Source organism: Hypanus sabinus, chromosome 4 (genome assembly GCF_030144855.1).
Source record: "Hypanus sabinus isolate sHypSab1 chromosome 4, sHypSab1.hap1, whole genome shotgun sequence".
Lineage (NCBI taxonomy): Eukaryota > Metazoa > Chordata > Chondrichthyes > Myliobatiformes > Dasyatidae > Hypanus > Hypanus sabinus.
The window spans coordinates 8,743,183-8,759,506 of NC_082709.1; the positions used below are offsets into that span (position 1 = coordinate 8,743,183).

Sequence of the window (16,324 nt, forward strand, 5' to 3'; positions counted from 1 at the left end):
GAAGCTAAGAGCTGGAAAAGTGATTGGCAAAAGTAATACAGAGCTGGAGAAGGGAAAGGATCATGGGACGGGAGGCCTCGGGAGAAAGAAAGAAAGGGGGGGAGCACCAGAGGGAGATAGAGAACAGGCAGAGTGATGGGCAGAGAGAGGAAAAAAAACAATTAAATATGTCAGGGATGGGGTAAGAAGGGGAGGAGGGGCATTAACGCAAGTTAGAGAAGTCAATGTTCATGCCATCAGGTTGGAGGCTACCCAGCTGGTATATAAGGTGTTGTTCCTCCAACCTGAGTGTGGCTTCATCTTGATAGTAGAGGAGGCCATGGATAGACATTAAAGAACAGTATTATTTACAAAATAACTGCAAATGAAAAGTAAGTGCTACAGCATACAAATATAAACGTACTGAAGCAGTACAATATGAATGCAATACTGCTTAGCGCTGTGATGTGAGGTTCAGCTGGATCACAGCCTCAGGGAGGAAGCTCTTCCTGTGCCTGCTGGTGCGGGAGTGGAGGCTCCTGAAGTGCCTACCAGATTTGAGGAGAGTAAAAAGTCCATGGTTAGGGTGAGACTAGAGTGAAAATAGCTACCAAATGGTTGAAGCAAACAGCACATTTAAGGAAAGGGAGTAGTAGACAAAGTTTATAAATTTAAATACAAAAAGAGAGAGGAGGATCAAGTGGAACGTGTGTTGATGTGGCAAGTTACACCATGCATCCCGTTTCAGTTCTGTGACTCTGCATACAATGCTTTTATGTAATTTTGTGAATTTTTTTCCTTCTAATATTAGATGCAATTACATCAGCATTTTTTGGGGAACCAAAGAAAGAAAATGCAGCCTCCTTCATTGAAGAAAATATCGAATTCAAAGATGGGATAGAGACAGCTCATTTTGAGATTTGTGGAAACAATGTACAAACTATTGAAAATACTATATCCTTCATAAAAAATAAGCTTTCAAAAGAACAGAGTGAAGAAGTTATTGTTAATGATTTCTTATTTAAATTCTCTGAAAATGAATGTGAAGAATTACGTCGTCTTCAGAAAAGTCTTCAAATCTCTTTGGAACTACAACGTAACCAGTCTGGAGCTCAGATAAAAATCTGTGGTATCACAAAGGATGTTCTGAATGCCTTTACAAAAATTCAGGAAATGATTGACAACACCAGAAAAGAAGAATCTGAAAAAAGAGATGAGGAACTTGTCAAAAATTTGGTTGAATGGCAGTTTGAAGATGGCAGTCAATTCACAGCATTTGACAGTACTACAAACCTGATACTGGAAAAGGCGTTCACTGAACAAAAGGCTAAATTTACTTTCAAATTTCGCGGCCAACAATGTGCTGTGGATTTGAACAAAAATACTGCAAGGGTCAATGGACATGAGATGAATTTGAAAAGGATTTCAAAATCTGAAGGTAAATTGTTCATTGTATTTAATTTGTACCCTTCTTTTCATTCATAGAGTCATAACATGCCCAGCTGAGAATGAGACAATTTGTGACAAATTGTTACTCTGCCAAATCCCATCAACCTATTCCTGGACCAGAGCCATCCATACTCCTCCCATCCATGTACTTATCCAAAGTTCAAAGTAACTTTCATCACCAGAATACATATGTCATCACATACCACCCTGAGATTCTTTTATTCCTGCGGGCATACTCAGCAAATCTGTAGAACAGTAACTATAACAGAATCGATGAAAGATCAATCAGAATGTAGAGATAACAAACTGCAGATGCAAATATAAATAAATAGCAACAAATAATGAAATAACATCACCTTAAAGAGATATCATTGGTTGTAGGAGCATCTCAGTGGATGGGCCAGTGAGTGTAGTTATCCCCTTTTGTTCAAGAACCTGATGGCTGAGGGGTAGTAATTGTTCTTGAACCTGGTGGTATGAATCCTGAGCTCTTGTACCTTCTACCTGATGGCAATAGTGCGAAAAGAGCATGGCGTAGGTGGTGAGGATCTGCTTTCCTATGACAGCATTTCATGTTGTGTTCTTAACTGTTACAATAAAATCTACATCTACCATTTCCACCAGCAGCTTATTCCACACTCACATTATCTTTGAGTGAAGAGGTTTCCCTTAAATATTTTAACTTCCACCCTTAACCTATTACCTCTATCCCAGCCTCAACAAACCTGTGTTAAAAGGCTGCCAGCATTTACCCTATCTATCCTCCTCATCATGTGACAGGGAGGAGATATGTCTCTACCAAAGAAGGTGTAAGACTCTCCTTCCCTCCACCACCCTGCAAGTCACCCTTAGGCAAGGTGTAGCACCTGCTTAGCTCCCCTCCCCCCAATCAGGGTCATGTGAACCCATGTGAGCAGGTGGTGGATGGTTGCAGAGCCCTGATGCAACCACGGATGCCAGGCAATCTCTGAAGAACATTAAAAATAGCTGGGGTCATTCATCTTGTAAAGACATTGCCCCAAGGAAGGCAATGGCAAACCACTTCTATAGGGAACAAGATGCCAAGAACAGTTATGATTATGGAAAGACCATGATCACCTATGTCAGTGGTCCCCAACCATCAGGCTGCAAAGTATGTGCTACCAGGCCACGAGGAAACAATATGATTTGGTGGTATGAAGTAGTATGAGTCAGCTGCACTGCAGCTTCATACCGCCAAATCATATCATTTCCTCGTGGCCCAGTAGCACATACTTTGTGGCCCAGTGCTTGGGGACCACTGGCCTATGTTATACAACAAGGCACACAGGTGACAAACTTGACATGAACCCCTACCATCCATGTACCTATCCAAACTTCTCTTAATCATTGAAAAATTGAGCTTGCACGCACCACTTGTGCTGGTAGCTCATTCCACACAGTCACAGCCCTCTGACTGAAGAAGTTTCTCCTCATGTCCCCCTTAAACTTTTCACCTTTCACCCTTAACCTATGACCTCTGGTCATAGTCCCGCACAACCTCAGTAGAAAAAGCCTGCTTGCGTTCACCCTATTTATACCTCTCATAATTTTGTTGACCTCTTTCAAATATCCTCTCAATCTTATACGTTCTAAGGAATATACATAGTCCTAACCTATTTAATCTTTCCTCCATACCCAGAAACATATATCTTCTCTGTATTCTTTCAACCCTGTTTGCATCTTTCCTGTTGGTAGGTAACCAAAACTGCACACAGTACTCCAAATTTGGCCTCACCAATGTCTTGTGCAACTTCAACATAACATCCCAACTTCTGTACTCAATGCTAAAAAAAATCAGTTGAAGAAATATTAACGGGGGCCAAGGAGATGGCAGATGAACTAAATGAGTATCTTGCATCAGTCTTCACTGTGGAGACACAAGCAGTGTGCCAGGTATTGAAGGGTGCGAAGGAAGAAAGTGAGCAGAGGGGGAAGGGAGAAGGTGCTCAACATGCTGTGAAAGACCTTAAGGGTACACAAGTCACCCAGACCAGATGAACTGCACCCTAGGGTCCTAAAAGAGGTTGCAGTGGAGATTGTGGAGGGATCCATAATGATCTTTCAAGAATCACTGGACTCCGACAAGATTCCGGAGGACTGGAAAAATGTTTTTTAAGAAAGGAGAGAGGCAGCATTTGGGAAATTATAGACCAGATAGCCTGATCTCAGTGTTTGGGAAGATGTTGGAGTCATTTGTTATGGATGAAGTTATGGAGTACTTGGTGACACAGGACAAGATAGGACAAAGTCAGCATTGTTTCCATAAGGGAAAATCTGCCTGAAAACCCTGTTGGAATTGTTTGAGGAATTATTTTAAGTAGGATAGATAAAGGGGATGCGGTAGATGTTGGATATTTGGACTTGCAGAAGGCTTTTGACAAGGTGCTACACATGAGGCTGTTTACCAAATTAAGAGCCTGTACTGTTATTGACAAGTTACTAGCATAGTTGTAGAATTGGTTGATTGGTAGGAGGAAGCGATTGGGAATAAAAGGATCTTTTTCTGGTTGGCTGCCAGTGGCTAGTGCTGTTCCATAGGAATCAATGTTGGGACCGCTTCTTTTTATGCTGTATATCAATGGTCAAGTGATGGAATAGATGGCTTTAATGCCAAGTTTGCAGATGATACAAAGATTGGTGGAAGGGCAGGTAGAGTTGAGGAAACAGGAAGGCTGCAGAAGGACTTGGATTCGAAGAATAGGCAAGAAAGTGGTAAATGAAATACAATGTTTGAAATGTTATTGTTAATTGTTATTGTTATGTACCTTGGTAGAAGAAATAAATGTACAGACTATTTTCTAAATGGAGAGAAAATCCAGAGATACGTCGGGACTTGGGAGTCTTTTTGCTGATAACCCTGAAGGTAAAATTGCAAGGTAAGTCAGTGGTGAGGAAGGCAAATGCAATATTAGCATTCATTTCAAGAGTTCGAGAATACAGGAGCGGGGAAATGATACTGGTGAGGCTTCTCCTTGAGTATTGTGAATAATTTTGGGCTCCTTATCTTAGAAAAGATGTGTTGGCATTGAAGAGGGTTCAGAGTAGGTTCATATGAATTATTCCAGGAATAAAAGGATTATCATATGAGGAATGTTTGATGGCTCTGGGCCTGTACTCACTGGTATTTAGAAGAGTGAGAGGGGATGTCATTGAAAACTTTCAAATGTTGAAAGACCTAGACATAGTAGATGTGGAAAGGATGTTTCCCATGGTGACAGAGTCCAGGATAAGAGGGCACTGCCTCAGGATAGAGGAGTGCCCATTTAAAACAGAGATGCAGAGAAAATTCCTTAGGCAGAGGGTGGTGAATTTGTGACATTTATTCCCACAGGCAGCTGTGAGGCCAGATCATTGGATGTACTTAAGGCAGAGATTGGTAGGTTCTTGACTGGCCATGGCATCAAAGGTTAGGAGGAGGAAGTCAGAGAGTAGGGCTAAGCAGGGAAAAAAGGGTCAGCCATGATTCAATGGTGGAGCAGACTCGACTTCCCAGATGGTCTAATTCTGCTCCGATGTTTTATGGTCTAGTGCTCTGATTTATGAAGGCCAATTTGCCCAAAGCTCTCTTTCCAACCCTACCTACCTTTGATGCAGTTTCTATATTCCCAGATCCATTTTTTCTACCGCCCTCATTCCTCTCACCGTTCATCGGTTTGCCCTGCCAAATGCAACACATTTGTCTGGATTAAATCCCAGCTGCCATCTTTCCAGCTGTTCTGGATCTTGTGCAAGAAATCATGCATCAGTTACGTCAATATATTTCCTCTGTCTCCAAATGTTGTTCTGTGTATTTCAAAGGAATTAACTTCAGATGTAGAATACAACATTCTACCATAATTATGGCATATTTAGCAATACTCATGCGGGGAATTCCAGTGACAGTTCCTGAATTGTGAAATATTTTGTACAGATTGTTATACCTGATGAGTTCTTTAGGGAAAAATGACTCAAAAAGGCAGCATCCATCATTAAGGACCCCCATCACCCAGGACATGCCCTCTTCTTGCTGCGACCATCAGGGATGAGGTACAGAAGCTTGAAGGCACACACTCAATGATTCAGGAACAGCTTCCTCTCTGCTATCTGCTTTCTGAATGGACATTTAACCCATGAACACAACCTCACTACTTTTTTTTCCTCTTTTTGCACTACCTATTTAACTTACACTTTTTCCAGTAATTTAGTTTTTATTATATATTGTACTGTTGCCGCACAAATGGAAAGAGAAAAAAGTGGAAATTACCTTTGGTCTACAATGTTTATCACAGACCATCGAAAACCTACATTTGACTAACAACCTCTCCTCACTACCACCTTCGGCCAATATAGATATACAGAAGCCTTAGATCCCACACCACACAGTTCAGGAACATTTATTACCCTGCATCAATCAGGCTCCTGAACCATTGTGAATAACTTCATTAAGCATTACTCTGAACTGATGCTATGACCAACAAACTGTCTTTTAAAACAACTCATGCTTTCTGTATTATTTTTTATTTGCTCAACTTATCTTTTTTTGCACACTTTTTCAGTTAGTTTTTATAAAATTTTATTCTATTCCTGTAAATGCCTACAAGAAAATGAACCTCAGGCTCTTGAACCAAAAAGGATAACTTCTCGCAACTTCCTTGAAATGTTCCCACAACCATTGGACTCACTTTCATCACATTGGACTCTTCATCTCATGTTCTCGACATTTATTGTGTATTTATTTATTATTATTTCATTTTTTTTTGTATTTGCATTTTCTCTTCTAGTTGGACAGTCATTCATTGTGTTATGATTATTATTTTACAGATTTATTAAGTAAGTCTGCAAGGAAATGAATCTCAACTGTACAGTAACGTATGTACGTTGATAGTACATTAACTTTGAACAAATAATTATGATTTATTTGATATATCTACAGGAATGCAAATTGATAGCCTACCAAAACATTGGGATGGCATGCAGAGTTTACAAAATAAATCTGTGGAGCTGCAACAGAATTCCAAAGAATATCAGGATGTAGCACAATCATTCAAAGCAACTGCTGTGCAATTTCAGATTGTAAAGGTATGTCAAATGAATTATCATGAGCCAATTTGTACTTCATAACTTTGTAACTTAACAAGGAGAGATTTGGATAAACATAACTAATGTTTTCAGTGTATCAAAGCGGTAGGGCTTGGGTCTGAGAATGAGAAACAACTCAAGGTTTGCCTGATTTAAGCACCAGACCGGATTGAAAAGGTCAGTGTGTTGGGGCTGGAGGGTGAGGGATGAGCTTGTGTTCAGCTCACTACTCCACAATGTTTACTCATCTTTGCTGAGCTGAGGCTGTGGCCTGAAACTAACGGGCTCCTAGGTCGGCTGTGACTGGCTTCATGGCTGTGGACTCACTTTAGTGAACTTCAGTTCTAGGGATTATTTCATTACTTTTGTTTGCACAAATTTTTTTCCTGCAGAATGGGTGTTTGATGATCCTTTATTTATGGGCTTCATTGGGTTTCTTTGATTTGTGGTGCCTGTCCCGATAGAGTCATAGAAAGGCACAGCACAGAAACAGGCCCTTCAACTCCCCAAAACAATTTAATCAGCCTACTCCCATTGACCTTCCACCAGCCCACCGTACCCCTACCATCCATGCACCTATCCACACTTTGCTTGAACAGTGAAATTGAGCTCACATGGACCACTTGTGCTGGCAACTTATACCACACTCTCACAACCCTCTGAGAGAAGAAGTTTCCTCTCATTTTCCCCTTAAACGGTTCACCTTTTACCCTTAACCTATGACCTCTGATTGTAGCTCCACCCAACCTCAGTGGAAAAAGTCTGCTGGCATTTAACCTATCTATACTCCTCATAATTTTGTATACCTCGATCTTCTGCATTCCAAGGAATAAAATCCACACCGATTCAATCTTTCCTTATAACTTAGGTCCTGGCAACATCCTTGCACATTTTCTCTGTACTCTTTCAACCTTTCTTCCATCTTTCTGTTAGGTATTTGACCAAAACTGCACACAGTTTTGCAGGCCTCACCAACTTCAGCATAGCATATTAATAATAAGTAATTTATTGATACCAAGTGGAAAATTATTTTGTTACAGTAGCAACATTTTAAAATGCAGCAATAATAAATATAATAACAATAAAGTACAGAATAATAATACAGGTTTCCCCCGCAATCCGAAGGTAGAGCGTTCCTATGAAATCATTTGTAAACCAAAATGTCATAAAGCAAAGAAGCAATTACCATTAATTTATATGGGAAAAATATTTGAGCATTCCCAGACCCAAAAAATAACCTACCAAATCATACCAAATAACACATAAAAACTAAAATAACACTAACATATAGTAAAAGCAGGAATTATATGATAAATATACACCCTATATAAAGTAAAAATATTGTATGTACTCTGTAGTTTCACTTATCAAAATTAGGGAGACAGCAAACCAAAGTCGATCTGAAGAAAAAAAAATTGGCACGTACACACATGCGCAAACAACTACCTCCACAAGGTTTCATGGTCATTGTCGTCTTTCTCAGAGCAAACACACGTATAAAGCGGGCGTCTTCGTAAAAGTGAAAATCCTCTTTGGTTAGCGAAAACAGATACTAATGTAGGTCATTCATAACAGTGAGTTGTCGTAAAGTGAACATTCGAAAAACAGGGGACACCTGTATACACAATTTACGAATGTGCAATAATAATGAACAAAATAACAAAACAGAGGCTATTGTACTATGATGTGTGTTCTCCTGTCACACAAAGATTGACTGTTGTATGTACTTCATTTGGTAGGAAAGATTTTCTCTAACGATCCTTGTGACAGTGGAACTGAATGAGTCTGTTCGAAAGGGTGCTCCGCTGCTTATTCTGTAGGTCACGGAGAGAATCTGCCTGATTGTCCATAATGGATACCAGCTTGTTAAGTGACATTCTCTCCACCACTAACTCAGAAGAGTCCGGGTTGTGGTCAAGGATGGATCCAGCTATTTTGATGAGTTTATTTAGTCTTTTTGCATCACCAGCACTGATGCTGCTCCCCCAACATAAAGCTGCAAAAAAGATTACACTGGCTACAACAGACTGGTGAAAGATGTCCAACATCCTTCTGCACATATTGAAAGATCTCAGCTTCCTCAGAAAATAGAGTCTGCTTATCCCCTTCTTGTAAACAACCTTGGTGTTGGTTTTCCAGTCGAGTCTATTGTCAAGGTGAACACCCAAGTATTTGTACTCCTCCACCACCGCAACAACTTCTCCCAGAATAGATACAGGACTCATCACAGACCTCTAACTCCTAAAATCAATCACCATCTCCCTGGTTTTGGCCACGTTCAGGAGCAGGTGATTCCTCCCACACCACTCCACAAACCTGTCCACCAGTCCTCTGTACTCTGACTCCTGCTCATCTCTGATACACCCAACCACTGCAGAGTCATCAGAGAACTTCTGCAAGTGACAAGACTCAGATTTGTACTGCAAGTCTGAGGTTTGCATTGTGAACAGGAACGGAGACAGGACAGTCTCCAGAGCCACTCACCACCATCTCAGACAGAGAACTACCCCGCTGTACAAACTGGGGTCTATCTGTCAGGTAGTCAGTAAGCCAGGGGATTGTGGGTTTCTCTACACTCATCGTTTGCAATTTCACTTCTTGCTCAGAGGAAGTGGCTGGATTGTACTGAAGGCACTAGAGAAATCAAAAAAGTGATTCTCACAATGCTACGAGCATCATCCAGGTGGGAGTGAGCTCTCTGCAACAGGTAGATGATGGGATTATCCACTCCCACATGAGGTTAGTAGGCAAACTGTACAGGGTCCAATGAAGATCTCATCTGCGTTCTATGGTCAGTCAGGACCAGCCTCTTCAGTACCTTCATTACATGACGTGAGGGCAGTTGGTCTGTAGTCAGTAAGTCCAGATAAATTCACCTTCTTGGGTACAGGAACCAAGCAGTAAGTCTTCCATAGCAACATATCTTTTCCTGACTCAGATTCAGATTGTAAAGAAGCTGCAAAATACCAGATAGCTGGCTCGCACAGGCCTTCAGTACCCTGGGACTAATACTATCCTGTCCAGCAGCCTTGCCTTGATGTAGTCTCTCCAGCTGTCTCTTAACCTGACCTGCAGTCACAGTCAGGTGGGGGAGGTCAGTCACCCCCATGGAGGCAGGAGATTCCAAAGTTGGGGGTGGGGGGGTGGGTTTGGAACACCAGCACTCACTAGAGGGGAGGGAGGGGTGGAGGGAGAAGGCTGTCAGGGAGGGTGTGTGGATTGGGCAAGTGGGGGAGGGGACAGCAGGAGGTCCCATGCTGAACCTGTTGGAAAACAAGTTCAATTCATTGGCCATTCAATTGGCAATTCAATTCCAGGCAGCCCTCGATCTTTGTTTCTTTAACCTTGAAGCCAGTGATCTGCTTCATGCCCGACCACAAGTCCCTTATGCTATTCTGTTGGAGCCTGTACTCCAGCTTCCTCTTGTAGGATTCTTTGCATTCCCTCAGCCTTGCCCTCAGTTCACTCTGTACTTGCCTCAGTACTTGTCTATATTCAGACCCGAAGGCTTTCTTCATCATATTCAAAAGTTCTTTCAGGTCACTGGTGATCCAGGGCTTGGTGCTGGGGAAACAGTGTACAGTCCTGGCTGGCACGATGGTGTTCTCACAGAATCTGATATAGTCTGTGATACAATCAGTCATTTTGGTGATATCCTCCCCGGGTGGCTCACATAACACATCCCAGTCTGTCCTCGTAAAGCATTCCTGCAGTGTGTCATTAACATCCTGAGCCCACCTCCTTACAATCCTTGTCGGCCCAGGCTGCCGCTGGACAAGAGGCATGTACCTGGGTGTTAGCAGGACCGGGTTGTGATCAGATCTGCCAAGTGGGGGAAGGACAGAGGCACTGTCTGTGTCCTTTATGTTCACATACAGAAGGTCCACTGTTATTCTGTTTTGAGAAGGGTGGCAGCACTGTCTGTGACCTTCACATTCGTATACAGAAGGTCCAGTATTTTACTGTCTTATATAGGGCAGCTGACATATTGATAAAACATTGGTATTACTGCCATGAGAGAAACATAATTAAAATCCCCAGTAACAGCCACAACAGCATTGGGATATTGAGTCTGCACTCCAGCAACGGTCGAAAGAATAGCAACGCACGCTACACTTACGTCAGTCGAAGATTGAATGTAAACTACAACTAAAGCAATAGTTGAGAATTCCCGAGGCAAGTACTATGGTCGTATCCCAACGGCTGAGAGTTCAATGTCCAGTCTACATAAAAGTTCCTTTACAGTAACATGTCTGCGATTACACCAACTTTCATTCACAAGCACTGCAATCCTTCTTCTTGCCTTCTTACTGCTCGGAGTAACGTCTCTGTCCACTCAGACAGTCTTTAAGCTGGGTGTGGTAGCACAATGGTCCGGAAAATGTGTGTGTAGTCAGGTCTCAGTTAAGCACAAAACACTGCACTCCCAGTATTCCTTCTGGGTCTTAATCAGTGGACCAAGTTCCACCATCTTATTTCCCAAGGACGTCACATTTCTCATGATGACCACGGGGATAGAAGGTTTATATTTCCTCCTCAGCCTTAAATCTTCTCTCCAGCCCTGCAGCCTCGGCATAACCTGCTAAGCTCCTGTGCGATTTCACACCACACTCTGGGCACTAGCATCGGTTTGCTTAGCTCAATCAGCTGGTCTCTGGAATAAACACAACCATCACTCAACCTTCCCTCCAAATGCAAGGTTCCCTTCACTAATGGTCACAAACATCTTAAACATCACAAACAACTTAAACATAACATTTTCATCTCCTCTACTCAGTACATTGATAAATGAAGGCCAGTGTGCCAAAGGCTTTCTTGACAACCCTACCTACCTGTGACAGCACTTTCAATGAATTATAGCCCTGTATTTCCAGATTCCTTTGTTCTACTGTTCACTGTATAAGACCTACCCTGATTGGTCCTACTGAAGTCCAACACCTCACACTTGTCTGCACTTAATTCCATCTGCCATTTTTCAGCCCATTTTCTCAGCTGATCCAGATCCCTCTGCAAGCCATGATTGTTTTCCTCACTGTCCACTACACCCACAATCTTGGTGTCATCAGCAAATTTGCTGCTCCAGTTAACCACACCATCATCCAGATCATTGATATAGATGACAAACAACAATAGACCCAGCACTGATCCCTGCAGCACTCCACTAGTCACAGGCCTCCAGTCAGAGAGGTAACCATCTTCTACCTGTCTCTGGCTTCTCCCACAAAGCCAATGTCTAATCCAACATACTACCTCATCTTGAATACCAAGCAACTGAACCTTTTTGACCAACTTCCCATGTGGGACCTTGTTAAATACCTTTAAAAAGTTCATGCATACAATATCCACTGCCTCACCTTCATCCATTTTCCTGGTAACTTCCTCAAAATACTTTAAGATTATGTTTAGATATGAGCTAACATGGACAAAGACATACTGTTTCCCAATTGCCCTTCACTGCCTAATTTCTTCTAGTTTCATACTTACCCTGCATGTGTGCATATCAGGACCTCACTCATTATTAGCAATATAATGCCTGTTGCTTTCTTGTCTGATTGAAGTGAAATATTTGGTAGTATCCATACTTTGTTACAGTATAGTGACCATTTATTTTAGTTGGACATGTACTAGCTACAGTCCTCTACATTATCAAACCAAATCAGGTTTAATTATCATTCAAACCATACATGGATCCAGTCAAAATGAGAGAGCATTCCTCTGGGGCCAAGGTGCATAACATACATTCAGAATAGTGAGAGAAAAGAAAACGCAAATTGTTGCACAAGAAAAAGCATGTATAGTCCAAGACCCTGAGCGACGTGCAAATCGATGGTACACCTCCTAGCAATCCAGGTGTGGTTCAGATCCTCATTTCTGCCTCTAAAGTACAGAGCCCAGTTGTCTTTGGTCTCTTGCATTTCCACCACCATTCAGGGGTCCAACGCTGTTCTGTCTTGATGATGGAGTTGACCTCTCCTCTCATCACACACCCAACATTTCCTCATGATGATTGTGTCTGTCCCTCTTGATGACACTGAAGGAGTACGGCATGGTTGGAGATGTTGGAAATCACTTTTTTAAATAACATTTTATAAGATTCATACTTTTTAACAAACTCATGTACTTTTCACAATATGCGGTGGTTCATCACTTATTGGCAGAAAACAGTATAGTAGTTAAACGGTTTATCACCTTTCTGATTTTTCATTGGCTAAGAATTAGCACATTATCCACATTATGTAATTGTTTTAATTATGTAGCCTATTAACTAGTTTATTCCCTATCTAACAAATTTTCTTTAAAAGAGATGGATTTTTCAGAGACACCATCTTGCCCCCTTGGCTTCTTCTTTATTCCTTTATCTCCTTATTAATACACATCTTAGCGTCAATTCTCAGCTCTTTATTTAGTTTGTTTAGCATTTGTATGTATTGTACTCTAAAATAAACTGAAATCTTATAATTAAGAATGCTCGTCATTCCTGACTCCTGAAAGAATCCAAAGGATCAGAAAGGAAATGGAGATCCAACAGAGATATTTAGGGACCAGAAAATACAGCGGGCTTTCTAGAGGCCGATGATGTGGTATGGCAAGGTTGCTCTCGCGCTCTGACTCGTACAAGAGTGTGGACGGAGCATAGCTCTGGTACTGCCTCACCCTGGTGTAGATGCAGTATTTGGTTAATCCTCGTATATCAACATCAATAAGCATTCAGACTATCCTAGCACAAACCTTAAATCCTAAGCACTAAATACAGATTCTAATAACCACCAGATAAGCAAAGTATATATACTTACAATCATTTATGTAGAAAGTATCTTAAGAGAATTTGAAAAGTTTCTAAGAAAAGCAGGTACTGGAAATCAGCATTTCATGTGATAAGATCAGCATCCTATGTATTAGAAGGTAAGTTTGTTTGAGATTGTTTTTGTTGAAACTATAAGTACAATTGACCAAAGAAATTGTGTTAACAGATTGAAAGACTTCAAAACCCAAGTCTTTGGAAGAATTATATGATTAAAAAACAACAGATTGATAACAAAAATCCACCTGGAACTAATAATGAGAGGAATTTATTCCATGGAACAGCATCAGATTCACTCAAGTTAATCAATTGCCATGGATTCAACCGGAGCTATGCTGGAAGGAATGGTATGCAATGAAATATTTTAATCAAAGGGGCAAATTGCAAATCTGGAAATTGGAATATGGAGAGGATTGGTCAATAAATAGTCAAAAGGAAAAGAAAGTATGTTCTGATGTTTATATTTAACCAGAAATGTATTATTCTATAGTTTTGAAATATTTGGTATTATTTTAATAAGCAAAATTTTGCTATCTTTTAGTTATTAACTTTTAAAACAATTTTAGCTGAATTATAGATAATTTATTTAAGCTGTAAAATAGTGGTTTGTAAGCTAGATTGCAGAAGTAAAATACAAAATATTTTTCATCTGACGCACATCACCCTGATTTTAAAATAGTATGATATTGCTTCCACTCAGCATAGGTCCACAATGTGCACAAACCACTTAATCACCGCAGAAAATTGAAAACCAGCCCCTCTGCTCCAAATCTTCCAGTTTCCATTTTTCAAATTATATTTTTAAAAAGTCTTTACAATTACTTAATCTTGGAATGTTGGAAGCAAGTGTTTCTGATTTGTTCCTTAAAATGTTTAACATGTTTTTCTGTTTGATAAGTGGAAATAGTATTGCTCAATTAAGCAATGTTTAACTTTCTTTTGTAGCTGCAGCACTTGGGAATGGCACCTATTTTGCCATAAATGCAAACTATTCTGCTAGCAACACTTACGCAAAACCTGACACAAATGGAATGAAGTACGTGTATCGCGCTCGAGTACTAACTGGAACCTACTGTCTAGGGCGGAGTGGAATGGTCGCACCCCCTTCGAAAAGTTCAAATAATCCAACAGACTTGTATGACAGCGTTGTGGATAACACAACAATTCCTTCTATGTTCATCATTTTCAGTGACATTCAAGCTTACCCAGAATATTTAATTACTTTCAAATAACTAAACTATTTCAGATATGAAAACATCATATTGGAATTTAATTTTTCTGTAATTCTTCCATTGAATTCCACTGTTGAAATCATAACTTTTGATTTTGGGGTCGTAACGTTGAACAACTAATGAAAAGGTTGAGTGTTTATTGTCTGAGATACACTTTCAATTCTAGATACTATTGAGAGGTACAGTGAGTGGATAGTTGACTACATTGCTTGGTATGAATGCAATATCCCTAATGCTAACTTCTTCTGATCTCTCTGCATAGAGAGAAAGCACATATATGTTAGAAATAAAAGTTGTAAATGATAAGCACACCTTAAATTAGACAAACATGTATATTGCTCAGAGCACATATGCTAATCTGTTGATCTAGTTTTTTCACTGATGGAAAGAATTTCCCATCCCTACTTGCTGCAGAACTGAGAAGACAATAATGAGCCAACCACTTGGATGGGCCTGGAGTCATATACGTACATATTAAACCAGATACACTTTTACATGTAATCTGTCAGTTTCACAGCAACTGTTTCTGATTGAAGCTTTTTATTAAAGACATATTGAATCATTTGAATTGAAATTTATCAACTGTCATGCTATGATTCATTTAAAAAAAGTACATGGAAAGGTGTCTTATTGAGGATAGAGGAAGCAAAGGCAGATCTGGATTTTCCACTAAACAGCAAGAGTTCTTCAGAGAATCAATCCCACATCTCACAACAGCCTGTCGGTCTATGACCTCTGATACTGTCAAAGTGAGGACAGATATCAATTAGAGGAATAGCACCTCATATTCCATCTTGGTAATCTCCAAATGATGGCATGAACATCAATTTCTCCAGCTCCTGGTAACCATTCCTTTCTGTCTCAGCCTTTTGTCTTCCCGTTCCCACTGGCCCCGTTACCGCTTCTTTTTCTCTTGGCTTTTCAATTTCCCATTACATACACATTCCTCCCTTCAGTTCTTTGCTCACTTCCTTTCCTTTATTCTATGGTCCACCTGCCTTTCCATCTTCAGCCCTTTGTCACTTCCACCTATCACTTCGAAACTTATTATAACCACTCCCTTCACCTACTGCCTATCTCCTGCATCTCTACTGGATTTACCTATTACATGCTAGCTCCCTGTCCACCCCCTCCCTCCACCCTTCTGTTCTGGCTTCTCCCCTGTTCCTTTCCAGTCCTGAATCTGTAGATGCTGCCTGACCTGCAGTGCCTACTGCATTTTCTGAGTTGCTCCAGATTTCCAGCATCTACACAGAATTCTTATATCACCACATTAGACTTATAGATTGAGCTGCTGCTGACCTGAAACTTTTTTTTTAAAAAAGAACCTTGCATCTTTAAGAGGAGGGTGTTGAATCTCAGTCTGTGCTCCTTTTCTGTTCTCGTCCTTGATAAAAATTCACACTTGGAAATTGCCAAGCCTATTGTGACCGTTGCTTCAGTCTGCCCATCTTCAATGTTTTTTTTTAGATTTATCCACTGACCAGTTCATTTCCATAGCATTCTAGAAATGAAAAGGTGAAATTTTTATCATACTAAATTCTCTAAATCTCATTTATTTGTTTCAAATATTTAAATGATTCATTAAATTGTAATTTTTTTGATTTATTATCTTAACCCAGAAAATAAAGAACTCTGGATTTTCTTATAACTACATGCACTTTGTTTAAACAACAGTTACTAATCCTTCTTGATGGATGCTTGAATCAATTTATTTGAGTGCGTGCCTTTCTGTGTATAAATTTCAAGAAACTTAGTGAAACAGTGCAAATATAATCATTCC

At 40.4% G+C, this 16,324-nt stretch overlaps 1 protein-coding gene across 1 annotated transcript in view; it reads left to right on the forward strand.

Annotated features, from left to right (window-relative positions):
* Positions 1-15,956, forward strand: part of LOC132392467 (protein mono-ADP-ribosyltransferase PARP14-like) — a 67,779-nt gene extending 51,823 nt beyond the window's left edge. The window contains exons 15-18 of the mRNA XM_059966353.1: positions 791-1,417; positions 6,362-6,507; positions 13,479-13,656; positions 14,255-15,956. Of these exons, the coding sequence (XP_059822336.1) occupies positions 791-1,417; positions 6,362-6,507; positions 13,479-13,656; positions 14,255-14,541 (1,238 nt within the window). The 3' untranslated portion in view covers positions 14,542-15,956. The remainder of the gene's footprint in view (positions 1-790; positions 1,418-6,361; positions 6,508-13,478; positions 13,657-14,254) is intronic.
* Positions 15,957-16,324: the final 368 nt, after the last annotated feature.